The following is a 25,881-nucleotide window of genomic DNA, read 5'->3' as shown; positions in this document are numbered from 1 at the left end:
TGGATAAAATGTGGTAGAAAATGTCACTTTTTGAGAAGAGGACAATATCTATGTCAAAGCTTTCTACTGCATTTTGGGACAAAATATGTTTGCAATTTTCAAATTTCATTGCGAAAGAGATAAAAACAGCATACACAGATTGCACAGGTCAACTTTTACATATTATACTGAACTCCACCTACATGTGCCCGAGTACAAATATCAGATTATTTTTGCTTCAGTTCTGTTTTCATACAATTTACTGTTCTATAATATCCCAGTGAGACGGTGCTGTGGTGAGACACTGTCCTCTGGTGGAACAAATCGGATTCTTACCGTCTTTCTGTTACACAATAATATTTACATTTTTGGCATTTTGAGAAGAAATGTAGCATTAGATAGCAATTGGAACTGACTTGGACCTTAATTATTGCTTTAAAATAGTTGGTGATGCATAGAGAGTTGAAATATGTCGATTATAATTATGAGATCAAAAAGGTGTGGAAATATTCCACAATTCAGTGCTTTCTCAAATTTACACGATGAAAAAAATAAAGGTTAAGCTTTAACTTTCTAAAACAAGGCAAACAATTGCTGTATGTTCCTGCACACCTCGCCTAATCATGTCCTCCAAAATGTCAGAATGGAGACATTTGTTGAAACTCAGTGGTTTGTTTTTCTTAATTCCCTTTAAAGTCCGTGTGTTAAGAGATGTATGTCTTCTGTGTGACGTCACCCTTCCATTTACACAATTGAAAAATGATAAACAAAGAGCGCTTCACTGCGTACTTGAGAAACTAACGGTTACAAGTGTTTATACTTCTGAAGAGAGCTTTGCTTCCAGCTTATTTAATGTTTTCACCATGACTCTCTCCCGTTGCTTTGCTCTCTAACGCTTTCATTCCGTCTCTCCGCATTTTAATGCCGTTGACGTCATATTTTGAATAAATGTTTCTGCCCTTCGCTTTGGCTTTAAACAGCAACACTGGTCAAACATAATGAGAAGAATGGTAAGACAGCACACAATTGAGGGTTTCCATTTAAAAGGCTAGAATCTGGCTACATTACTTGGTTGAAACTAAAGACCATATTTGCATTTTGGCCTTCACAGGGTTCAGTGAAGGTACAGGCAGGAAACATGGACGGAGAGTTTAATGGTTATATGGCACGGCTTTAATTACAGTCCTATGTCCGAAATAATTATAATTCTTTTCAGTTTTACTTCAAAATACAAAAAAACATGAGACAAGTCAGTACTTCTCACTACAACCTATATGATCTAATGCAATCAGGTACATGTTTATGAAACAGTTTTTGTCAGTACAACTATATGTTTATTACTGCGGTTGCAGTTGTTGAACTGAAATGTGTGACTAATATCCCCCCCACCCACCCCCTCCCTTAACATATTTGAGGATGGCAACACATTAGAAACACCTACATTTAGTCCAGTTCAACTGCAACCTCATAATAATACAAAAATAAACATTTAGCTGAATAAATGACTGTAAGTGAACATCAATATCTTTGTAGAGGTTGAATTTATGGCTGAGTTGCATTTGATTTTACAGGTGTAGCTCACATAGTGTGGCCAAAATTCAACTTTTTACATAGTTTCATAATAATCCACAACGCATGAGTTGGCAGAGTAAACTCTAATTCTAGATCTTGCAATCCTGCGTGAAGGTCATTTTTTGTTCACAAAAGTGACGCATGTGGTCTCTCTAACAGTACGAGCTCATCGGTTTCACAGCAAACCCATCCCTTTGTGGTCCAGTATTTGTTCTCACCAGCCTCAGGACAAAACCCAAACAAGGAGAAAAGACATGGTGAGATAAAGGAATGTACGGAGAGAGGCAGCCACTGAAGGGATGTTTTTATCTATTTTCTTTTCTCCGTTTTTTTACATCTCTCTTTGATAACTTTAGTTTGTTCTTTTCCAGCCTCACAATCTCTCTCTGTATCTGTTTATCCATCACTCTAGGTTGAGTCTTTGTCTCTGGACTGTTACACTCACAGGGGTTGAGGGGGGGGGGGGGGTCACCTGTCTTTAAGGGGAATGTTCCATGTTGGTAGCAGAGAGGGGAGAGCTCGTGAGAGTGAGTGTGGCCACGCTGTGAGCTATCGCCAGTGCTGTGCCTGGGCATTTATTCACTGAATTCCTCTCCCCCTCTCCCCCACTTGTGTGCCCCGCCTCCCCGTCCCCCTCCCTTGCTCCCCTCCTTGTCCTCCACACTCTCTTGAAGCTGTCCGTCACAAAGCAGTAAACCACTGGATCCAGGCAGCTGTTCAGGCTGCTCAGGGTGACTGTGATGTGATAGGCAAGTACATGCCCCGCCCCCTGTCCTATCCCCTCCCCTCTGACTTTGACCCGGAAGTAAACCAGCACCTGCCGGACGTGGAACGGCGTGAAGCAGAAGGTGAAGACCACCAGGACGGCGGCCAGCAGTCTGACAGCACGGGCCCTCCTCGCCCTGCTCTGCTGGGGCATCGGGCCGTGGCTGGAGGAGAGAAAACAGGCGACCCGCAGGGTGAAGCCCACCACGGCCAACAGGGGGAGCAGGAACTCCAGGATGGTGAGGTAGAAGAGGGCCGGGAGGAGCACACAGGAGGAGCTGAACTCCAACGCTGTGGTCTGCAGAGAGCAGGAGAGAGATCCCAACACGTCTAAAAGCACTCTTTCTCCTTTGTTCCTTTTAGGATGACTATGTTGTGTTTGTAGTGCATGTAGTCCTCACCTGGAAAGAGTAAGTGACCACAACTGCGATGAACCAAACTGTGGCGCTGACACACCTGGCTGTCCCTGTGGTCCTGCATCGATGGAGAGTACTGGACACGTGGACGACAGCGAGGTACCGATCTATGCAGATACTGATGGAGGAGGGGTGGAAGGGAAGACACAGAGAGAAGAAGAGGGTAAAAGTTTTGTTTGCCGATGGTTTCTTTTCATTTTAAATGTTGGATGAAGGAGTGACCAACTCACCTGGTCAGAAACAGTATGCTACAGTACATGTTGACAAAGTAGCTGAAGGTGTGAACGTATGAGCAGGCCACACAGCTCCCTCCACTGTGGTACAGAGCAATGCGAGCGGGCAGCGACAGTGCCACCATCAGATCAGCCACGGCAAGGTTTATGGTGTAAACCACAGAGGCTGAGGAGTGGGTGGAGGCCCCACAGAACACATAGAGAGCCAGACTGTTGAGGACCACACCAACCACCAGCATCAGACCGTTACACACCTGCAGCATGGAGGAATGGAGTCCTCTGAATACAACTGTGGATATCATACAGAGTCCGGTTAATAAGCAAGGTGGCTATACTTCACACCCGTTTTCTGAATAAATGAGTCTATTTTTCTCTCCTTAACGCACCTATTTAAAAAAAAAAAATCATGTTTCCTGCATAAATCTTGAAAAAAAAAGGCTTTATATTACATTTTAATCTTTCATCACAGCTGTTGTGGGTTGGAAAGTGGACTAACATGATCCCTTCTCCTACTAACGGGGAATCCTTTCTTACCATGAGAGAAACCCACACAGCGTAGAAGTCCTGGTACAGCTGCATGTCCAGGTGGGCTAACCTATGCAGGTAAGGTGCCCCCCACCGCTGGTCCCAGGCGGTGCAGTTAGTTGGGTCAGGGGTCAAGAGGGGCTCAGTGGTGGAGGTGGTGGAGCTGATGTTGGTAAGAAGGCTCTCCATTGGTTGAAAAGGATGACTGAATGACAGGTTTGGGATCTGAATGGCAGGAGAAGTGAAGAAAAAGACAAGAAACAACACTTTCTGATTTATTCTGAGAGGAGGAGGCTATTATTGAGAAACAAAGGGACGGTTTGGTAAGAATAGCAATGCATCATCTGCATACAGGTCAATTTTGTGTTGTGTTTACTGAGTTGAATTCCTTTGATGTCAATATTAGCGTTTCTCAATTGGCAGTTATGCAAGTCATTATAGCAATGAAACGACGTTTGCATCATTTGTGTCTTTGTTATAGTGAAAATATAAACTTGATTAATCTCCCCGGTTCATTTGTTTGTAGGCTAAAAGCACGTTAGGATTGTTTCCAAACTCGTGCTGTTGCTGTCCACTTATAACCAGTAATTTAAATGTATAAAAGGAACTCCCATAGTGTTTGTAAGGGAAAGATGCCTCACACTTACACCCTGGAGTCAGTCGCATTGTATTATGAATAGACTTAAACAGCTCAAGTCTAAAGTGATGAAATGTGCTCTCGTTGGATTAGAACAACTCAACATTTTTCAGCTTGGTGAGCAGACACACGCGTACTAAAAACTAAAAGAAAGAGTAATGACCCCTGGAGATGAAAAGTGGTCAACATCAGCAGGAGTTAATCCAGAGGGAGAGACTTCAGAAATCCCCGTCTTATAAACAATGTCCTCTCGTACTGTAGAGATGACCGAATCCATCTTCATACGCGCTCTAAAAGGATGTGACACTTTCAACAAAGCTAAGTGGTGACCTCGTGTGTTAAACACGGTGTACCATATTGATAGGAACCATGTCAGTGTGAGCTGCTATTTAATACACAGCTGACACAGGTTGTGTTGAACACGAGATATAGGTTTGTCTTGAACGAGTCACATAAATTTGATCAATTTGACGCTTCCTGTTTAAGAGAGGGGAGGCTTTAAAGTCCCCAACGTGCAGATGCTGCTCTCTTTCAAGAGGTTTAAGGTGAATAACTATACAATAAGCTAACAATAGACCAATCATTTTAAAGGAACTCAGGTTTGGCTTAGAGGACGTGAGGAGAGATAAAATGTTGGAAAATATAACGTGCATCTGAAGCGGAAAGCTACTAAAAAAAGGCAGATATGTTGCAGCGCGTCGGTAAATTTGTTCTGTAACTATCTGAAACTACAGTAGTTTCACAAAATTCCAAAACCGTTTTGGGGCTTTCAGACTTATTACATGGTCTTCATCTGCAGTTGGAGTGTGCTTATTTGTGGTGAAGATGGATCTGTTGACATGTGACCTTAGAAATATTGGTTTGATCAAAGTGAAACGACCCCAGGAACCAACTTTATGCATGTTTTCTTGGCTTTCGATTCTTAGCTGCATAGATTTCCATCTAAAGTGTGCTCAGCTCTTATGTGAAGTATTACGTAAGACAGAAATGTAGTGGGAAATTATCAAACACGCAGTACACAGTATAGTTTTATAGTTTCTAATTCACATCAAACACAACTATTCCTGTCTCCGTCGGGTTGTGTTGGCTATTTAATAAAAAAAGGACTCATTATTAGCAGCTTACGCACCATGTGAATAAAACATGTTTAATTATACTGCAATTAGTACGACTTCAATTTCAGGTATTAATCTCAAATATAACATATATATTGTAATAATAAGATATTTCAACAAATTGTTATGTTCAGTTGGATTGCAGGTGAACCAGGGGCGGAGTCTTGCCTACCAGGCTCCTGCTCTGATTTATTTTATTTATTTTAGTTTATTCAACTTGAGGCAAAGTCGTAAATGAGTTTACTTGAAATGAGGAAAAGCATTTGAAGGGTTTGAATGAAACTTCAGCAGTTTGACACCTGAGAGAAATGTCTTTTCCCCCACTTTCAATCCAGACTTTGTAACTTCTTTCTTCATATAAAACAAGGGAGATAACCAAATGGATTTCCCTGTTTAAGGTACTATTTGACAGACACACAAAAATGTCTTTCCTTTCCTTATAAATACCAGAGATGGATGAGCTCCTGTTAACACGTCCTGCCAAAGAAGGGCTTTCCACTGTTCATCATCATACAGACAGTCGGATAAAACATGGCCGAGGGCCTGGGTTAAAGGACAGATAGTTTCCGACACGCTGCGTTCTGGTTCCTGATTCAGCCATTTCTTCTACATGTCATGCTCACGTCCAATAACATATTTGTGCAGATGATTGTTACCCAGCACTCAGCTTTTAAGAGCTACGATCGTATAAAATTCAACCATCAAGTCTCCAAATCTTGCTTTAACCTAAACCTTAAATCAGTAAATCCCAACAGGTTTAGACAGAATAATAACATTCACTAATGACTGAAAGCTCCTGTATTCAGAGAAAAGCTCTGCATGTAAACTATAAGCACTGCTTTAAATAGAGGCTGTTGTTTCCTCTAAATATCAGCGCAGCGCTTATGGTTCAAGGCATCCAATCCCTAATGAAGAATGAGCTAAAAAAGCAGCATTTTAAGTAAAAAGAAAGAAAACTAAACAGGTTAGAAAATACTTTTCTGAAACATACCTTTAAAGGAGGCAAAGAGAGTGAAACAGCCCTTGTCCAGTAAATCCACCCAAAACGTCTCAACGTAATGTTTATATTCTTCTGATAAAGTTACAGAGTTGCTGTTCCACTTCTTCTTTCTTCCGTTGTTCTCTATAGGTTCTGTAGGAGACAAGTGAGTGAGTAGAGTTGGGATGTGCACCTCTCTGGGCGGGACGATTGCTCCAGCAGAGCAGAGTGCAGAGTCAGGAAGCTGGACCTCTCATAGTCTCTTTCTCATGTCACCCCCCTGTCCCACAATGGTGCAACGAAGGAATAAACACAATATGGAAAAGAATGCAGTAGAAAAGAGTCTTCCTCCCCTGTACTTTCCTTCTATTTTGATCTTCTTCCACCGCTCCGGATTTGGAGGGAAAGAGCTTAGTATCAAAAAAGGACGACAGAAAAACAGGCAAAAATAGATAGAAGTACGTATATTGAAGGCAACTAGTTGGATTGGAAATAACAGGATCTGAAATAATAAGTAAGCGACTTGTAAATAAAAAACATTATCTTGTCTTTATAAGACAAAAGGAAGGAGAGACCGGAATGGACTATTTCACTCAAGTAGGTTTTGAATACGTTTATTTAAAGCTGTCTCCGGGGTGGTCCCACGTTGAAAGGGTCTGATGGAAAAAAAAGTCCTTCTCCACCTGTGTTTGTCTCTGCGTAAATACCTGACTCAATTAGAGAAGAGAGGTTTCTGTACATGTTTTTACAAAGCTGCCAACATGTGAAGCCGTTTAATTCAATTTACACACACAGTTCTAGGAATAGAGAGAGAGAGAGAGAGAGAGAGAGAGAGAGAGAGAGAGAGAGAGAGATAGGAGGTCTTTTGCATTTATTTTAACAGAGATATAATATTTGGAGTGAAGCAGCACCTCATAAAACACAGTGACATAAACAGAGAGATGGCCACCACTCTAGAGCGTGTGTGTGTGTGTGTTTTTGTGTGTGCGTCCATGTGCATGTGTGTGTCAACTGTGTACATTACATGTCAGAATGTCAAACAAACGGTCGTAGAGCAGAGCTGACCTGAATACTAGTGAATGAATTCATCTTCAGTTCATATGAAACTAAAAAGGGACTGATGATGTCTGTTGCAAAGGTCCATGCTAATGTTTGATCGAATGTTTTTTAGCTTGTTCAAATATTTGAAATCATTGTCAGATGATCTATCCCAGCTTGTTTAAAGTGCTGGAGACAGAGAGGAGGATGTCAACACTTTAGTGGGGTACACTAACAATTCAACATATAAAAGTCAAGTCAAAGTTGCAGGCCTTTACCAGCCAGTGAGGGTCAAATGAACAGAAGCTATTGAATTGCATTATACAAAGTAGTATCACTGAGGATTTAAAGTCTGGATTTTTCTGCTTCTGCTTCATCCCTTTGACAATTATTTTACTTTTTTTGTCTCCAAAACTTTAGGGAAGTGCAGTGCAGAAATAAGACCATATTGACAATAAGCAGGAATACATTTATATAACATAAATATTTCTTTAGTATGTCAAATTATAATGCTGCCAAACGCTGGGCAATAATTAATGAAAAGTGAAATTAAGGTACTGTGGCATGCAATTAGGTTTTATTAAAAATACTAGCTCATCATTGTAGCCTGATATACAATGTGAAAAAAGCATATTCAAATATTATATTATAAAATATAATTGATTGTCATTCACAATATGTATATCAAGCGCTTGGTAGTATGTATTCTATGTGCATCAACATTTCTATGATTTATACAATATTCAGTATACTGTACATCGGTCAGGCGTTTTGTTGCCAAGGTGACCGATTTGCGTCACCATTTAATGACCGGCGGGAACAACGCAAAGAGCTTCTGTTCCCTAGCAACACTAAAATAATGGAGAGGTGAAAACTCCTAGAAATAAAATGTCAATGTGAACAGTGCTCTTCTTATTTTATGTGTGACAATATAAAAATACACAAGTCTGGTTTTTATTTATTATTTAAACAAAACGTTGTCATCTCTGGAACCGGAACGGGTTTCTTTTTTTGTACCACACGGAACCGGTAGCGATGGGAACGGAAACCAAATATGTAAACAAACGTCACGCTTGTTATCTAGCAACAGTTCTAGTTAACCTAACAGACTAAAACACACACACGACCGTGGACCAAACGCTAAAAAGATGTTCAAAAATACTTTTCAGAGCGGATTCTTGTCTATCTTATACAGCATCGGCAGCAAACCGCTCCAGATTTGGGATAAAAAGGTGAGATATGGAGCGAATATAGCTGTGTTAGCTAGCCGTGCTAAAGCTAACTGGCGTTCCGTGTTTTGGGCTTAAAGCTTAATTGGCTGTATTATAACTGCCGTCTCTGTTGTAGTGTGTTTTGGATGCAGTGTTGAAACAGCCGAGTGAGCTTCTGTTGGGGTACGTTTCTTATGAAGCTTCCATTGAACATGTGATAAGTGGGGCTAATCTGCTTCAGCAACAAGTATAAATACATGTATTCCCTGTTTAGTTATTACGATGATGATGATTTACACAATGAATCACATTTATTGTATATATCAGGCTACAATAGTACTCTCAATAGAGTAGACGTTGATGATTTATACAATAAGTCACATTTATTGTATATATCAGGCTACAATGATTTTACGGACTTGTGGTGCTGATGAAACATGGAAATGTTGGTCCGAGAGGCTTTTTTGTTGAGCACATTGAGCCGAGCATGTCTGTAAAATCAATACAGGCTTATGGTGTGAGCTGTTTTTCCCAAATCACGTTTTTGGGCGTTAATTACAGTACCACCATTTGGCCTATTGAAGTCGTATTTTCTTGGGAAGCACTTGCACATCAATTCCAATTATAACGTTTCATATTTCTGCCTCGTTCCAGCTCACATGAATTTAAGCCGTTGCGACGACGACAAATGAAAAATGATATTTCTGTGTGTTCACAGGTGAAGAATGGTCACATCAAGAGAATCACGGACAATGACATCCACTCCCTGGTGTTGGAGGTGGAGGGGGCAAACGTCAGGTGAGTTTATGTTCAGCTGATTCTTCAGCTCGGGTCAACCTATTCAAGCACTCGTCACCCTCCTTCATCTCCCTTGTCTTTCTGTTTCATCTACTCCCTGCAGTACCACGTATATAACGTGTCCCGCAGACCCCAAGAAGACATTGGGCATCAAGCTTCCTTTTCTTGTTATGATAATCAAGAATCTCAAGAAGTATTTCACCTTTGAAGTCCAGGTAGGGTAGGCATTCCTGCAGATACAGACGGCTTCCATGTCTTGGTGTCAGAACAAATGAATGTGTGACGCATATGTACGGGTTTGTTCCTTGCAGTCACCAGATTTTTTCGTCCCATCTTTGAAAAAAAAACGTTTAGGTGTTAGATGATAAAAACGTTCGCCGGCGGTTTCGGGCAAGCAACTACCAAAGCACGACACGAGTGAAGCCGTTCATCTGCACCATGCCTATGAGGCTGGACGATGGCTGGAACCAAATCCAGTTTAACCTGTCGGACTTCACCAGGAGGGCCTACGGGACAAATTACATCGAGACGCTGCGTGTACAGGTTAGTGCACAGACACGGACGAGGAACCAGCCGTCTCCTGATGCACCTGTGTGACTGTGGATCCTCATTTCTGATGCTAATTTCTGAACCGTTTTCCTCTCAGATCCACGCCAACTGTAGAATACGCAGAGTTTATTTCTCAGACCGACTGTACTCGGAGGACGAGCTCCCTGCTGAGTTTAAACTCTACCTGCCGGTCCAGAACCAGAAAGCAAAGGTGAGACGTCACACACACACACACACACGCAAATATACACAACATATAACCGCACAATTAATAGGGGAATGAATATTTTGGTATCTTATGATTCAATTAAATTTCTATTCTTGGGGTCACGATTCAAAACGATTCCAGATTCAACATCAATCCTCAATTCAGTACATGGGGGTGCTAATTTCAGGATCCACCGTGCTAATAAATGCGGTGTGACAAATAATGGCTTTAAAGCAGAATAAAATGTGTACACGATTATGAAATGTTTGTATTTGAAAAGGTTATATCAACCGATTGTATGTAAACACACAAAGGCAAAATTTGACATTTATTCATGCTAAACTTACACTAATAAACACTTTTTATAAACATTTTTTAGTATTTCCCAATTCTCATTGACTTAAAAAATATAAATAAACGTAAACACCTCGGATGCCTGTTGCTGCTACTGTGGAAATGTTGCTGCTACTGTGGAAACGTTATTGAAGTACAATATAGAATACACATTACAGTGATGTTACTTATGGATTTTTAGAAGTTTGCCTAACACTTGTTTGTTTCTTGCAGCAGTAGAGATGCCGGTCCTGCTCTATTCCACCAGACCTGTCTGTTTAACTATATTATTTTCTGTTTATTGTAAATTTTGAGTGCCGTCTTCTGTTGCTTTCTGCAAAATAAAGTTTTTTATGGACTATTATCTGTCAAAGTTTTCAATGCTGACTGTAATGGTTTGAAGATGATATTATCAGTTTTCTAGGACTAATAGTTTGTGCCACGCATTCTACAGCAGCCATGTTACATGCGCTAGAAAAGATCATAACCAGTAAATGTAGGATACTCCACTGTTAACCGCTAATAAAATGAAGGCTCAATAGACGGGTCCATTCGTCATATATAAATAGTCTTTATCAAATGACACACATCATTTCATGTGAAAGGCTGTGAACATGATTTGCATTCCCAAAACAAATAATCTTTGTTTCACTTTGGATTTGTGTGTACAGAATGAACAGATCAGTAATACATTAATTTAACTATATGTTGCATCACATAATCATTCAAAAGCAACTAAACACAGTTCAACTTAAAGATGCATCGTCAGCATTACATACTCGTATTCCAAGAGCAGACTTAGTGCAGTAAAAATGTGGAAACAGCAAGTGCTACAGAAACACAGGAACACGAGCTGGGAGAGGCAACAAATCCTCAGAAGAACTCTGATCTCATCTCACGCTAAACTCACTTTATAGTTTCCTTTTTCAAGAAATCTCACAACAGCATAAAGTAAGACAGAAATAAAAGTAAACAACTTGAGTAAATATAATTTTCGCAGGAGATTCATACAAATGAGAATAATGTGTTGTAAAATTTTAAATTTTAGACTTTGAGTTGTGTTTACCATTGAATGTGTCCAGTATTTTCTGATACCGACTGATTTTATATCTGAAAATATACTGAAACACGCATTTAGTAGTTTTTTTTTTTAACAGTAGGCACTTAAATGAATTTCAATAAGGAATGCTAACACAGTATTTTTGATAAATGGTGTTCTAGTATTAACCTGAAATGTGATCAATAAGGAAAGAAAAGAAAGGCTTTGATTCATCATGATCAGTCAACTGTCACTATGCATTTGGAAAGCAGTTCACAACATAAAGTAAAATGACACAGTATCTAACTTTTATAGGTAATATCCTTATTGGCAACTTTTAAATTGGGTCAAACCAAGAAAAAGAGTCTTTAGAATTTAAATACTGTTTGAAACTCATCATCACCTCTGCAGCTGCTGTTTTACTTTGGAAAAAACCTAAAAGTAAGCCAAACTTATACGTCAAGCAAATCACAAAACATACAAATTATTTCAACAAAACATACCTCCCTTGCATGAATGACATAACTTAAAAAAAGTATTCAAATCTATTGCTTTAGTCGACAGCATGCATTTCTTTAAAGTGCAAAAACATTCATTGGTACAAATCAGTAAAGCAACTATTGCATTAAATAATTGATTTAAGACAAAACTAATAAGAATTTGGCACAACATAAATAAAGACACTCACACGGACAAATAAAATGAGACAAGTACAAAATAAACCATCTGATAAGTCAAATGCAACACAAAAAGACGCAAGTGCCATAACAAATAACACGCCTGTAGCATGTACAGTTACACGAGGGGCTTGCATTGATGTTGTTTGAGACGGAAGAGGAGAGGCTGCCTGGAGGTCCACAACTTTACAAATAAAGGTCGCAAAAACTTCACTTTTTAAGCATCTTTTCCTTCAGTTTCTTGTCTTTAATCATTCTTGTTTAACAAGTCCTTGGATTATACATTTCTGTAATACTCAACTACTGCACTGCATCAATGTGTTTATTTGGCTTCATCCTTCCTCTGCTGCCTTTTGGATACAAGAAAAGAAGTGACTTCTCAACCACCGATGTGGAAACGACACGTTCACATCAGCTCCGTGGTGGCAGGACCCTCGTCCCTCCTGTGCTCGCTTGGCAGTGGTTCACAAATGTGCACACATTTTCCAAAACTCGAGGAGTGCTTGGGTTACAAGAAGAGTTTCCACTTTTAAAGTTCAAGAAATAGCCACTAATCTTAGTTTGACCTCATGAATCATCAACCGCACATTTACTTTTTAAAATTCCAACAACAGAAATCCAAAGCGCTATTTCACTTTGGGCCCAGGATTATTTAAAGTTGAAAAGTCCAATGCTGGATAGATATTAAGAGCGGGTGGTGACTGCGGATCCCGAGGTCAACACATGAGGCCGACTACAAAAGTGGAACGCTGCTTCAAAGCAAACACTTCTCTTGTTGTGAGAATCATTTCCTGGCATACTGTGGTTCATTTCTCTTTAGTGCAAAATTCAAGAAGTCAAAAACTATTTTCCTGCTGTTGCTGCTTTTCACGGACCGGTTCATATTAACAGGGCTTTTTTTTTATTAAAGTCACCTTAACCTGCTCTACATTCACTCATTGAGTTGTCCAGCAGGCTTGCTGTGCGTGTTTACAACATGACTCGTACTTGTGTGTGTGTGTGTGTGTGTGCGTGTGCGTGCGTAAGTTTGTCCGGCACTATGTCGTGGTCCCATGATGAATGACATAGTAGTCATGGACGTACATCAACACAGCGACAGGCTGGCCAATGATGAGCGAGATCCACACAGCAGCATTGCCATAGTTTCCATTCAGGAAACGACCCACGAACCAAGCCAGAGGAACCTGAAGGGATGAAAGTTCAGAGGTCAGAAGTGTGTTTGCCTACAGCAGCGGAGAGAAAGATGGAGGGTTCAATGCTCCTTACCTGAGCCATCATTCCCATAAAGGCCCACAGTCGAAACATCTTCAGAGGAATACTCACCATGTACTGAGGAGAGAAATTAAAATATCAGACACAGAACTTTTTTTTCTAAAAAAAGATGTATATGCTGCACACGCATTTTTTTTATTTCGGCACATTTATGATTTAGCCGTCTACCTGCAAGCCAGCGCCTCACAACTGTCAGCTAACAGATGTTGAATTAACAGATATGTAGATTTTACCTCGTGGAAGAAGGCAGATATCAGGAAGACTGCAGTTTGAGCCAGAAACTTGTTGACTCCCTTCCTCAACACTGGCTTATAGAAGTGTCTGTAACACACAGAGACACGCAACGATTAGGCACCCGGCAAATCACACTGATCTCTAAAATGTGGCGGAAAATGTGGCGGAAAATACCCCGAAATAAATCTTTGGGATTTTATTTCACAACGAGGACATGAAGCAGACACGGTTTCAATGCTGAATGAATAAAAGTCTGGCGCTCACCTCAGACACCACTTGTGAACCGGAATATTCCAGTTGGCCCAGAAATATGTGACGGACTCGGAGTTCCTGAAATGAACAACAATGGCACAGTTTGAGAATTGGACTTCAAGATAATTGGTTGTTCTGAATGACGTCGACATAGCTTAATGAACACGCTTGCATTCCTGTGACGTGCGACACATGATCCACTTAAATTTAGGGGAATCACAGCTGACAACATGTGAACTTGCTGCGTTACCCTCGAGATGCAATGGGACCGACGCTGACTCAACATGTTGAAAATGTTCACGCGTTTCTTTACAGGTGTGCATGCTGTATTTGTGTGCGCATGTAATCATGTGTGAACTCACCACCAGTCTTTGTAGAACTCTCGGTCTCCAAACTGCAGCAGCTCTGCCACAAAGTTCATAGAAGAGTGGAAAAACCAATAGAAGAATATTAACCATATCAGATGGTTAGGGACCTGGGAGAGGAAGAGGGGAGGAGGAGGAGGAGGAGAAGAAGGGGGTCATGGGAGATTTTAGGAGAAGTGTCTAGATAGTTTAGGTCACACCATGGTTGCGATGTGGCTACCTCTCCTCTAATACACATGTGAGACAGTTATGACAAAGGGAGACACGCTTATAGTTAAATATGCAGGATTAAGTGGTAAAAGTGGTGTTTTTTTTTCATTGTATTTATTGTTTTTCATTAGAGGGTTATGACAGGATACAATTGTGTGTCCAGTGTAACTACAGAACCTCATGATACTCACAGCTAACTTTAGGAGGCGCTCTACCATCCTAGAAAAGTCCATTTCCTGTGAGAGACACAATGACAACTTTCTTATTGACAATGTCAAGACAAAACCAATTACAGTCTACGATCACTGGCTTCTTGCTCTCCTGAGATCCCCTTATCGTCATACACAATAAAGTGCAGTCGTGTGTGTGTGTGTGTGTGTGTGTGTGTACACACCTGGAATGGTTTCATTGAGTTCTGTATGGTGGGAACCATCCACTGGAAGACATAAATGAAAATGGCTTTGATTTAAATAGGCAAATATTTCCATGACTTTCTGTTGAACCTTGTGTTTCAATGTGTGTGTGTGTGGAGAGTATATTCTGAGTACTTGTCTGTGTGATTTAAGGTGTGTTAATGCTCAACATACCTGCTGTATCAATCCCACCAACAACTGCATGAAGAAAAGCTACAAGAAAGAGTGAGTCAAAATGAAAACATGCATATTCTCATTTCATTTTCCAACATCCTCAGTTGACACCAAGAGCATTCAAATGAAATGTGTGTTTGTGTTCCCTCTCACCATTTCAAAAAGCCTTCTCATCAGGAACCTTTTGCGTATTCGAGGTGACCGTGGGAAGTTCAGCTGGTAGCAGAGAGTTGGAGCACAGACAAAGTAGTACATGTCTAAAGACAACAAAAAGAAACAAAATATTCATTTAGGATCGTTTATCATTATTGTATTAAAAGCTGTGGAGTCTACCGCCAATGCGGACATCATGGTTACCTCTGTGGGTGAGGTTGCCCGGATAGGAGACATGAGGATGAACTGCTGAACCGTTCGATTGTGCCACGGACGGACCTGAAACACACACACACACACGAGAATGGAGATAGTAAGTAACTGGTTCTTTAAGTCTCGCCAGCTCATTTCATTGACTACCATACCCATGTGGTTCTACAACAACCCATCAAACTACATTATAAATACAACAGACAATCATGTTGGATTTTAAGGATGTCTCTGTGTGTGTAGTCTGTTTATCCCAGCTCCTACAGTGAGGAGATAAAGTAGCGTTTAGGATTAAAATAGCTTCAAAACACACAACTTTAATCTCTGTCTGTGTGCATGACCGTGGTTGCCAAAAGCTGCAGTTTGTCTTGTCACCACTAAATGGCAGTAGCAGCTCAGTACTAAATAAAAAAAAAAAACAATACAATCCTGTAAAGTGTGCGCTGACATTTGTGTGTTTGAATCAAATTTCTTTAGCCAAGTTCGTTTGACTGCTAGTCTGATCTGTTGGCCGCTAAACTGCTCTTAAGTGCCCTGCTCAAGAGCCCCTCTGACCTCTACATGTGTGCCTACTCACACTCTCTAGATAACGTTTGTTCAACAGAGTGTGTGTGTGTGTGTGTGTGTGTGTGGATATACTTACATGAGTATGATCGTGTTAGTCTCTTGGCTTTTGCTTGTCTAATTTCTCGACACCACCTGTTGGTGTCTTGGTAGGAGTACAGCTTGAGAAACAGCACCGTGTAGGTTACCAACGAGAGCACGCCACCAACTGACACACACACACACACACAGACACAGACACACACACACACACCGGGTCATTGACTAAGAGCAATACATGATAGATGAAAGGAGCGCTCTGGTGTGTGGGTGTAAATAGATAGGAAGCTAAAAACAGTTTATTGGCTAAATAGTTTTTTTCAATTATAACTTTTGACATCAGTGATGATTTAAATGCAATTTCTGATGCAACAGACCAATGCAGTTTTTGTGGTAGTATCAAAACACACACAAGCATTAATGCTTATTCTAAATGTTTGTCTCATGAACATAGACTGTGAACATGTATTTAGTATGTACCTGGGGTCACGGAGGTCACGATGAGTACAGTGGCTGCAGGGAAGATCAACATGGATGTCAGGTTAACAACATGAAGAATCAGTCCTGTCTTTTGGGAAATGGTACCCTAGGAATGATACAATGAAAACAGAAAAGAGTCACCGTAAAACATTTGATCCGACTGTTGATGTGCTGTCATTATTGTTTCCTTTAACCAGAAAAACAGCTTTTTCACTGTGCAACACGAGATCTAATGAGGTTTTTACCAATAAAAGATTGCATCTGTCGAGTTGTTTTAGGTCAGTGTTCGGGAGAAGAGCGGATTTGTGCATAAATGAACGTCCTGACTGTCATTACTGTCATTTCCGCATCATCTTATATCATCTTGAATCAGTAAACCAGACGTTTGAAGAGGAAACTTTGTTTTATGCTGGTGTTGACAACATATACACGTGTAAAATAAAAGGACTAAAGGAAGAAATGTTGCTAATTTATTTGGTGACTAATAAAATCTCCTGCGACCCACCTGTGGGTCCTGACCCAGTCTTTGGCAATGACGGCTTTAGATCACATGTAATCTAATCTGAACCAGGAGTGGTGTTGTTATCAGAGTTAACAGCACGTATAAAGAGGCGAGGTGCTGCGATGCCGACTTTACACTGTCGACTCCAGGATGTATAAAGCACCTCTTTCAGGCAAACATCCTTGATGGGAGTTCCCGCAATGATAAATATTAAAAACAAACCTCAACTCTCTTTACAGTTCATCTAATAGCTCAGCAACCTGTTTCCCCCAAAATCCCTGAACAAAGTTCTAATTCCAATGTCAGGTGTTTGGAATCCAAACAAAGGGCGAAGTCGAAGGTTTCAGGAATTTACAAAAGCAGACGGAACCGAACAGATCGGGCAAAATTTGCAGTGTCCAAAATAGTAAAAAAAGGAAAATGTGTTGCAAGTAGGAAAACGTATGCAAACCATTGTCAACACTCACCACAGCCAGACGCCTCTCTGTGTACAAGGCTGCTAAGATGAACACATTGGACACTGAAACACAGGAGAGACAAACAAACAGACTCCTCAGATACAGCATCACATGCATGTGAACCATAGTGGGAGGTTGACTTTATGTTATTACTCCGTGTAACACAGAGATCGCTCTAATGATACCCTGCCCAGCCCTGCCGAGGACAACTACGTCCATTCACATTTGTATTGACTTGTTTTACTGCATTGATGAAGCCGGTTGTTGCCGGAAAAGAGACAATGTCAGGAGTAAAGAATCAATAAACGGCTGTGCTGGAATATTCAGGACAGGATCTCATGCTAACAATGCTTCTATATGCTATCACTGAGCATCTGGCTCGTTAAATCTGCATCACATCAGCCATTCGATACGCGGCGAGGCTGTAAAACATGTTTTATTACAGTCAACAGAAACACTTTCATGTCACAGTGATGGAGACTAATGTTTCCTCATTTCCATATGGGATGTACAGACACCTCCCTTGTTGGCCAATAAGTTCAACCTGAACACCAACCCTAAGGGTCACAGAAGGACAAATGGCTGTGAGTCAGTCAACAGACGTTGAGGAAATGCTCCGTACCAATGATGAGGCAAGCTGATGGCCAGCTATAGGGGTCCTTCAAGAAGAGAGACACGACTTGGATCGGGTCCACCAAGATACCATACCTAGATAAGAGAGGAGAGGAGTGAGATTATTGATCCCACCAGTCATCATTTAGAAATGCTTTTGTGTAAAATGGTTAAGTGAGGTTTAGTTTAAGGTTGGTTCTGTCAGTAAAAGGTGTAGTTAAGGCAAAAAACTGTGATCTATAACAATTGGATAATAAAAATTTTAAAAAAAGGATTGAAACCCAGAGGAACGTCAGCCAACATAGAAACTGTTTTATATCTAATTGTATAGGAATTTACAATGTTTCAGACTACACTCCTCTTACTGTAATTCTTTAGAGACAAACAAACAAAGCCCTGAGCACATGTGCTGTTGGATGAACGTTAAATGTTTGAGGACATCCAGCTCCTGTTTCTATTGATTTTGGACAAAAAGTGACAAATGAGTGTAATACTCAACTGTAATACATACTGTAATGTAATACTAAACTAGCGGGCCGTGGTGAGGTGGCGACACGGCCGGTGGTTTAACCAAATATGGCAGTGAGTTGCAACAGCACCTGCTTGTGTATCTAACGTTGTGTGTGTGTGTGTGTGTGTGTGTGTGTGTGTGTGTGTGTGTGTGTGTGTGTGTGTGTGTGTGTGTGTGTGTGTGTGTGTGTGTGTGTGTGTGTCCATACTCACTTTATTATGTTCTCTAAGAAGAGGCGAGCGTTACTCAGCACCTGGACGAGAGGAACAAGCAACGGGAGCCAATGAGCGTAGTTCACAGAATAAACTTTGTTTACCCAACAATATATTTAGGCCCCCCCCCCCCCCCCCCCCCCCGCCCCGCTATGAATCTGGCTCGGCTCATGATTAGTCTGCAGATTTCCATGTGTTTGTTTGTGCGCGTTGAGTGAGTTATTATTCAAAACACAAACAGCAGGTTTTCTTCTTTTTTGATGCGTAGCAACTTGCAGAAAGAGCAACAAAGAGTTTAAAGTTGCACGGACATATCGTCACGTTCAGTTTGAACAACTGAAGATAAGATCCGTTTCATACCTGAAGTTGAGCAACATGTCCCGGCTGCCATCACACCTTGATAACTGTCTCACCCTGCTTCTGCTCACTCTGTGAACTGTGTCCAATAAAACAAGTTTATCACTGTATTAAAGTTCAAGGACTGAGTCCAGCTTTAACATCGGCCATCAGTTATCGGAGCTTTCCGAGATAAAAACTAAACCACCCACTCACTCAACAGGTATATGCACAGCATGTATACATTTATCAGATCATGCAAGTGGTGCGTTCAGTGCACAGGAGTCAGAGAGACGGTTTAACATAACGAGGACAGAGAGAGCACGACACGCGGTAAAAAGGTCACGCAGCAGTGATTACGTGCCATGTTGCCCCATCGGCCCACTCGCCTGCCAAGACCCCCGCAGCAGCAATGTGCTTTTGATTCAACTATGTCTTTTGTCCAAACCAGTGACCTTTGCTTCAGTAACCTTCAGCGTGGCCAACAGAGGACCAGTCTTGGGAAAGAGGCCTCTCCAGAGCATTTAATGAAATCTGATTTGGCAATTATTCAACTGTACAAATGTGTCCTCACTTGATCCTGAGCAGAGAGAGGTCAGTGTGTGGGAGACGGCAGGATTCAGTGTGTTGCTCAAAGACACTTCAGCAGGGGGGCTTTTAACTGAACACAGGCTGCCTGGTTAAAGAACTATTTCTGTCCAGCTGTAACTACAGTTAGGAAGTATTTCTACAATCCGTTATCGGTCTTATGGTCAGTAATAGGAACGTTATCTTGTATGAACAATAACTTTACTTTTGATTTGTTGACTCAAACCTTTTAGCACCCAAAGATCAGATTATTTATACTCCGAGTTAAGCACATTTTCTTATCTACTTCTCTTTATAATCATTTACAATTTCCTCAGTAAAAAAACAAACGACAGACTGTTCAAACATTTGTCTTTTTTCCCAATTTCAACAACAAAATGTCTATATTTATCAAATAATCCAAGTAATATAAAATTCCCAATATATAGACGCAATTTATATTCCCTTTGAATAATCTTCAATATGTTTCTTAAACAGGTGTGATACTGTGTGAACCAGATGAAATACGACAGTAATGAACTTGTCTCAGCTGTATCTCGGTGTCCCGTGGATAGGAGCGACGTCTCAGATTTGGTAAATTTAAAAAAAAGAAAGAGCTGCCGGGGTCGGCTGAACTTTAGGACCCTGACAGACAAAGCCTTTAAGCTGACCTGAGAGAACTGGCGCCAACAAAGGCTGAACCAGCAAACATTTTGCATTGGCAAAGGTCTTCTGTTACAGGTTTTCCTTCAACACAGCAAAGACTATTGAGGACATGCGTGTATGCGCTGTGCTCTAATAACTAGTCAGCAGTTTGTAGAAACGTCTTTGTTGGTTCACTCGCACCAATCTTAATCTTCTGAACGTTGTGCATGTGTCTTGTTATTGAGAGCTTTTTAGACCTTGAAATGTATTCATCCTCCAAACAACAAAACAAACAAAAGTTCAACAAGATTATACATGAACACTTACTTCACAAGCACTTTAAGAGAACGTAAAGAAGAAGCGTGGCTGTTTCAAAAGGTAACTTATGGATTTTTTTTAAATTGTTATTTTGCCGACCGCCCACATTTTAAGGTTGTGAATGAACTGAATTAGTAATATTTCTAAACACTTTGCCTTCAACATTGAAAATGAAAGAAGTAGAACAACACATCTAATGTCTCATCTGTAGACACATGTGCTCCTGCAGCTGATATTTTAGGCATTTAGCCGACGGTCCTGGTTATTGGGGACAAACTACACAACTAAGCTTCTAAATGCACGCGCGCGCGCACACACACACACACACACACACACACACACACACACACACACACACACACACACACACACACACACACACACACACACACACACACACACACACACACACACACACACACACACACACACACACACACACACACGACTTTGTGATTCCACTTCACACTCTTACAGCCTAATCCTGAAGGCTTCCTAAAACGGTCAGAGCCGAGCGATGCCGTCCCTGGTGACCAAAAAGTAGAGGACGTGGTCGTCACAGATGCATTTTCAAAGATAGAATTAATCCTGTCGCAGAACTGCAAAATAAGGCCTGGTTTGAAAAATAACCCTCGAAAGACACTACAAAACACACACACACACACACACTGTGTGTGTATGTATATATATATATATATATATATATATATATATAGTACACAAAAGCTGGGACACATAACCCTTGTGCATTCGACCATTTAAGTACATATCCACACATGCAAAGCATGCACGTGGATAGAAACTTGTACTTGCATTTTCATTAGGATTCTGGCGGACTGTATATTTGTATCCTCCACGCTATTAAAAGACTAACAGTGGTTGAACGTTGAGAAGCTCTGCAGGGTGCCTTTCGGAGACGCACACAGTGGAATCAGCAGTAGGAACAGGGCAGAGACTGAAGAAGAAGATCCTGCTGGCTCGTCTTAACAGGAAGCTCCTGCTAATTGATGTTCTCGTCATACGGAGTGCTTGTCTCGTGTGTTTTAGCATCCGGCTCTTGTTGCTGCTTTCAAGTGATTCTTCTCAGCTCATCCCAGCAAGCTTAAGATTTGAAAGCGTAAACTAAAAAGGTTTTTTTCAGATCTATAAATAAAATTGTCTCTGCAAGAAGATTCATCTTTTGGGTTCATGTTCTATTTTAGAACTTCAGTGTGAGAAACAACTTTATTGGCCAAGCGAGCGCACTAACTCAGAAGATGCTGTCAGTGAACATCCATCAGGCATGTTATTATTTAGTAGAACATGTGACTTTTCAAACCAAGGATTTAAAATTAAACCATATAATGCTGATTGATAGGGGTCAAATCCACAAAGGCACTAAAATACCACCCCATAATAATCCCTCTCCTGCAATTTAGGGATGATTGAAAATCCCTCCATTGCATTCATATTCAGAATATTCCGCGGCGTGTGCGATCAACGCATGAACCGTCACTTCAATCCTTAGGATGTCGACTGCAGGTGTACCAGGACACCCTCAATACAAGTGCAGCTGACGGAAAGTCTACTTCTGATGAGAGTGAAAGCAAACTCCCTGAGATTAAAGTAGAACCAATAAAAACCTCTTAAATCAAAGTCGTATAAATAAGAAATGAGTGCAGGAAATGACAAACTGGGCCACGAGGGTGTAACTGAGCACGCATTGGTGGAGAATCTACCGAAGAGAGATAACATGAAAACAACTTATCAGACTTCTCACAGACACGTGTCAACATGGGTCCAACTTCAAAATCCCAGGAGGATGTGTACTTCACGTTCGTGCAGCAGCTTTATATACAGTATGCGTTTGTGTGTAAGTGACAGTGAGAGACAAAGAGAGGTGTAACTGGTTCTTAAAAAAAAAATGTCACGTTTTCATCCAGAGTTCCCGGGTCATTGCTCGTGGAAGTCGCAGCACATTTTCAGTTGTGAATGGACAAAACAGTTCAACTCACCAGCATGACGACGCACCAGTTGAGGATTCCTCTGTAGTTGCTGTAGCCACTGGCTGAACTTAAGAGAGACTCCTGGAGGACGTGACAGCTGCATGGAAACACAAAGTCAACAGTTTTATTGAGGATGGGGTATTTTTTTTTTTAGGGTTGATTAAGCTCTTTGCATTCCTTCCTGCCCGGTTTATCTCCAGAAGCTCAGGGATGAAACCATTTGGTACGTCACTCCAGTCAAACCTCTGTTCGGGAAAGATTCAGCGGCATCTTCAAAAATCACACACACACACACACTACTAGAAATGTTATTGTGCACAGTTTATTTTGACGGAGGCTGCATAATTCAAACTGAAGTAAAGAACATTCATTAAGAGGAGAAGGGAGGATGGAGGAGAAGCAGAGGAGAAACGGGATAGAAAGATAAGGAGGGCGATAATTCAGTATTAAAGAGAGGAAGGTGGACAGCGAAGACGTTTGAGGTGAAGTACAGAAGGAAATGAGCATATAAAGAGAAGAGGGGTTCATCAATGAGTGCCACGACACTCACGGCAAGACAAGACCTGCAGGAGTACGTGCAGACTGACAGGCAGCAAGCACAGGATTGCAAAAGCACACGCCATTGTTGTTTGTTACAGTCACTTTATTGCAGCATTCTGGTGTTGCCCTCATGATAGCAATCTTTATATCTTTAAATTCAAGAGTGCGAGTGAAACACCAGCCAGACTCTTGGCAGTTCAAACCAATAAGTAGAGGTGGCTTCAAAAGGCGAAGACGTATCTGTGGAAGTGGGCGTGTTACCATAAAATATTTAGGATAAAGGTCGGGCTATTATGTCTCCTCTCACAAAGTCTGTTTTCACTCATACCCCCCCCCCCCCCCCCCCTCTCTCTCTTTCACAAAGTAAAAGTACATGTAAAGCAGAGAACCTGACACAATACTTTCCTTTACATGTAAAAAATAAACTCTTTTATTCAAAGGAAGGTGTTGGACATGGAAGATGAATTTCCAAATCCCCAAAGCAAAGTTAACTGCTAGTCTATTTAATAGAAGTATGTATGAAAAGTATGGAGTATGAGCTTCTGTCATATATATATGCTCAAAAGGGCCACATGTAAGTGGCCCCTTTGAGCCCCATGTGATCTAAGGACAAACGACTATCCCCCAGTGAAAATGTTTAATACAAATGAGTCACTTCTGTCTAAATGACAACTACTTCCGGTCATTTAAAGCACCGTTAACGTGTGTTAGTATGCGTACACGTGACGGCGGACGTCTGAAGTAACAGCTTAACGTTACCTGAGTCTCTCGTTAAAGTCTTCCACCACACTCCTCTGTTTCTTCGGGCTGTTCTGGAGCTGCAGCTGCTCTGACTTCTCCATCTCTCCGTCCGCCGCCTTCCCGTTGACACTCGCATGCCTGGACACCTCGTTTGTTTTGGCTTTAGCGGAACACGGTGGAGGTTTCTCCGCGGCATCGTGCCACTTGCTTCCGTTGGAGATGGTCGTCCTCCTCCGGCGGCTTACAGGCCCTCTCATCTCGGCTCTGTCGCTCATTGCAGCGGCTTCAGTCACGCAGCTACTACCTGCCTGACATCGCTGCTCAACCTGCGGTCACCTGTGTCTTTGTTTCCATCCGGAGACGTTATATCAACAGCTAACGGATGAATAGCCTCAAGTCGTGTCTACGCTGGTGGTTATGATGCGTTTCATCACCGCCACGGCTCAAGTTGCAATTGTCATTAAGGTTGCCAGATCTGTGTTTTTAAACTGACATCCCCCTATCGAGCCGATGACCCAATTCACTTCCGGATTGGCTGCTTCACAAAATACTGAAATGTACTGGGTGATAGTGGCATGTATCATTGTAAAATGTTTAACTCTTTGCCACAACAGAGCTATAGAAGATTTTATACATTATTCTATTGACCTTGAACAACTACACGCCCATAGTCCTTTGACAGGCTAATATATGTATATGTGCCTATAGTTTATTAATCCAATATTGTTATTTTTGTTTTATTATATATTAATTGATTAACTAAAAGGAACATTTTAAATATTTATACGTTTTTTGTTAAAGTAATGTATATTTAGTAGAGTCTTGGAAAATGCACCTGATGTTAGACTCACACCAATCACTGAATGACTTTTTTTGAATGACAATTAAAGTAAAAATACAAATATTAAGTATAAAATGCACAATATATTCAATAAAAAATAACAGAGTAAAACATATTAATATAGAAAATGCACAGTAGCCTATATACAGTTAAATAGTATAGTATTAAATTAACTAACTAAACAGTAGTGCAACGATTTACCAGCAGCAAACAAACAACAGTGAATACATAAAGTAGAGCATTATAACAAATGCAGGACCCACCCATTAGTCCTATATACTTTGAAGAAATTATTTTTGCAATATTTGTTCCCTGTAGAATCACAACTAATCCAGTTTTGGCCTTCTTGCAGACTGGAGATGAATTTATGCTTTTACTTAAATGTGAAATTTGTTTGTTAGGATCAAGGCCATATAGGATTTGGATTTGCCACTGTAAACAATTTGTATGCCACCGAGAGGAAACACTCAGGATTGTTCCGCTGTACCGCTTCTATATGCCCTAAAATGACCCGACATCCAGGAAACTAGTTTTGCAGAAGCAAAGCAGTGGCATTAGAGCATTAATGTCACCAATATCAACAATATGCATATATTTAATGTAAGTACATGCAATGCAATACAGTCATGCCTTCATAGATCCCACCATTGCACTTGAATCAATTCTAATGGATTAAAGTTAATCAGAAATAACCCGTATGTTAGAGAATATGACATTAAAGTGTTGTGTTTTGTACCACTAGGATTCTGCAAGTGCTCAAAAGCGTTTCTGTTCTTTTCTCGTGGCTGTGTTTTTGAATTTTAGTATTTTTTCACACTTAAAATAAAAAGTACACAAATACACAATATGCACTATTGTCCATGTTATCATAACAACATAGTATTATTTGTTGTCCATAATAATGTTCCAAGTTATCTACCAGCTGCTGCATAGAGCTTTACTGTCGCCTTGTGGTAAAGGTGAACATATTCAGAGCAAGTAAGTGTCACTAACCACATTTCAAAAGAGCGACGACAACCACAGCCCACTATTGCTCAAACATTCGGACTACAAAACTACAGTCAAGCCACCTTGTGGTGCGGGTCGAAGCGGAGCCAATGGCATTCATGCGCTGTGTCACATGTCGTTTCTGCCCAATCAGAGCGCAGCAGAATGATCTCAGTTCGGTTGAGT

The 25,881-nt window shown here is 40.9% G+C and overlaps 3 protein-coding genes across 3 annotated transcripts; 1 reads left to right on the top strand and 2 right to left on the bottom strand.

Moving 5' to 3' along the window:
- Positions 1-2,029: 2,029 nt before the first annotated feature.
- Positions 2,030-3,679, bottom strand: LOC306708419 (G-protein coupled receptor 20; the record flags this gene model as incomplete). Its single annotated transcript, XM_079176256.1, has 4 exons — positions 2,030-2,614; positions 2,718-2,850; positions 2,963-3,219; positions 3,500-3,679. 4 exons carry the CDS (start codon positions 3,677-3,679, stop codon positions 2,030-2,032), a joined length of 1,155 nt encoding a protein of 384 aa, XP_079032382.1.
- Positions 3,680-8,324: 4,645 nt separating this feature from the next.
- Positions 8,325-10,720, top strand: cfap20 (cilia and flagella associated protein 20). Its single transcript, XM_079175689.1, has 6 exons — positions 8,325-8,491; positions 9,189-9,268; positions 9,372-9,483; positions 9,623-9,811; positions 9,915-10,028; positions 10,593-10,720. The coding sequence occupies exons 1-6, from the start codon at positions 8,408-8,410 to the stop codon at positions 10,596-10,598; spliced, it is 585 nt and encodes a 194-aa protein (XP_079031815.1). The 5' UTR covers positions 8,325-8,407; the 3' UTR covers positions 10,599-10,720.
- Positions 10,721-10,909: 189 nt separating this feature from the next.
- dgat1a (diacylglycerol O-acyltransferase 1a) lies at positions 10,910-24,299 on the bottom strand. The gene is made up of 17 exons (XM_079176444.1): positions 23,886-24,299; positions 22,596-22,683; positions 18,736-18,776; positions 18,023-18,108; positions 17,410-17,462; positions 16,441-16,546; positions 16,001-16,129; positions 15,352-15,426; positions 15,148-15,251; positions 14,995-15,033; positions 14,802-14,843; positions 14,599-14,643; positions 14,195-14,307; positions 13,845-13,910; positions 13,580-13,667; positions 13,341-13,403; positions 10,910-13,258 (listed from the first exon to the last, which is right to left on the bottom strand). The coding sequence occupies exons 1-17, from the start codon at positions 24,140-24,142 to the stop codon at positions 13,112-13,114; spliced, it is 1,542 nt and encodes a 513-aa protein (XP_079032570.1). The 5' UTR covers positions 24,143-24,299; the 3' UTR covers positions 10,910-13,111.
- Between the last annotated feature and the right edge of the window lie 1,582 nt (positions 24,300-25,881).

This window comes from Pholis gunnellus (genome assembly GCF_910591455.1).
Source record: "Pholis gunnellus genome assembly, chromosome: 16".
In the NCBI taxonomy this organism is placed as follows: Eukaryota; Metazoa; Chordata; class Actinopteri; order Perciformes; family Pholidae; genus Pholis; species Pholis gunnellus.
Note: the sequence above shows the minus strand (reverse complement) of the source record. Positions and strands in the feature narration are given on the sequence as shown.

What these genes read in the sequence shown, in the direction of transcription:
- cfap20 (XM_079175689.1), top strand. Translation starts at nt 8,408, where the DNA reads ATGTTCAAAAATACTTTTCAGAGCGGATTCTTGTCTATCTTATACAGC. An exon ending in TCCAGATTTGGGATAAAAAG is followed by an intron (nt 8,492 to 9,188) that starts GTGAGATATGGA and finishes GTGTGTTCACAG; the next exon opens with GTGAAGAATGGTCACATCAA. An exon ending in TCGAGACGCTGCGTGTACAG is followed by an intron (nt 9,812 to 9,914) that starts GTTAGTGCACAG and finishes TTTTCCTCTCAG; the next exon opens with ATCCACGCCAACTGTAGAAT.
- dgat1a (XM_079176444.1), bottom strand. Translation starts at nt 24,142, where the DNA reads ATGAGCGACAGAGCCGAGATGAGAGGGCCTGTAAGCCGCCGGAGGAGG. An exon ending in GACTTTAACGAGAGACTCAG is followed by an intron (nt 22,684 to 23,885) that starts GTAACGTTAAGC and finishes GTTTCCATGCAG; the next exon opens with CTGTCACGTCCTCCAGGAGT. An exon ending in GTTCACAAGTGGTGTCTGAG is followed by an intron (nt 13,668 to 13,844) that starts GTGAGCGCCAGA and finishes TGTGTGTTACAG; the next exon opens with ACACTTCTATAAGCCAGTGT.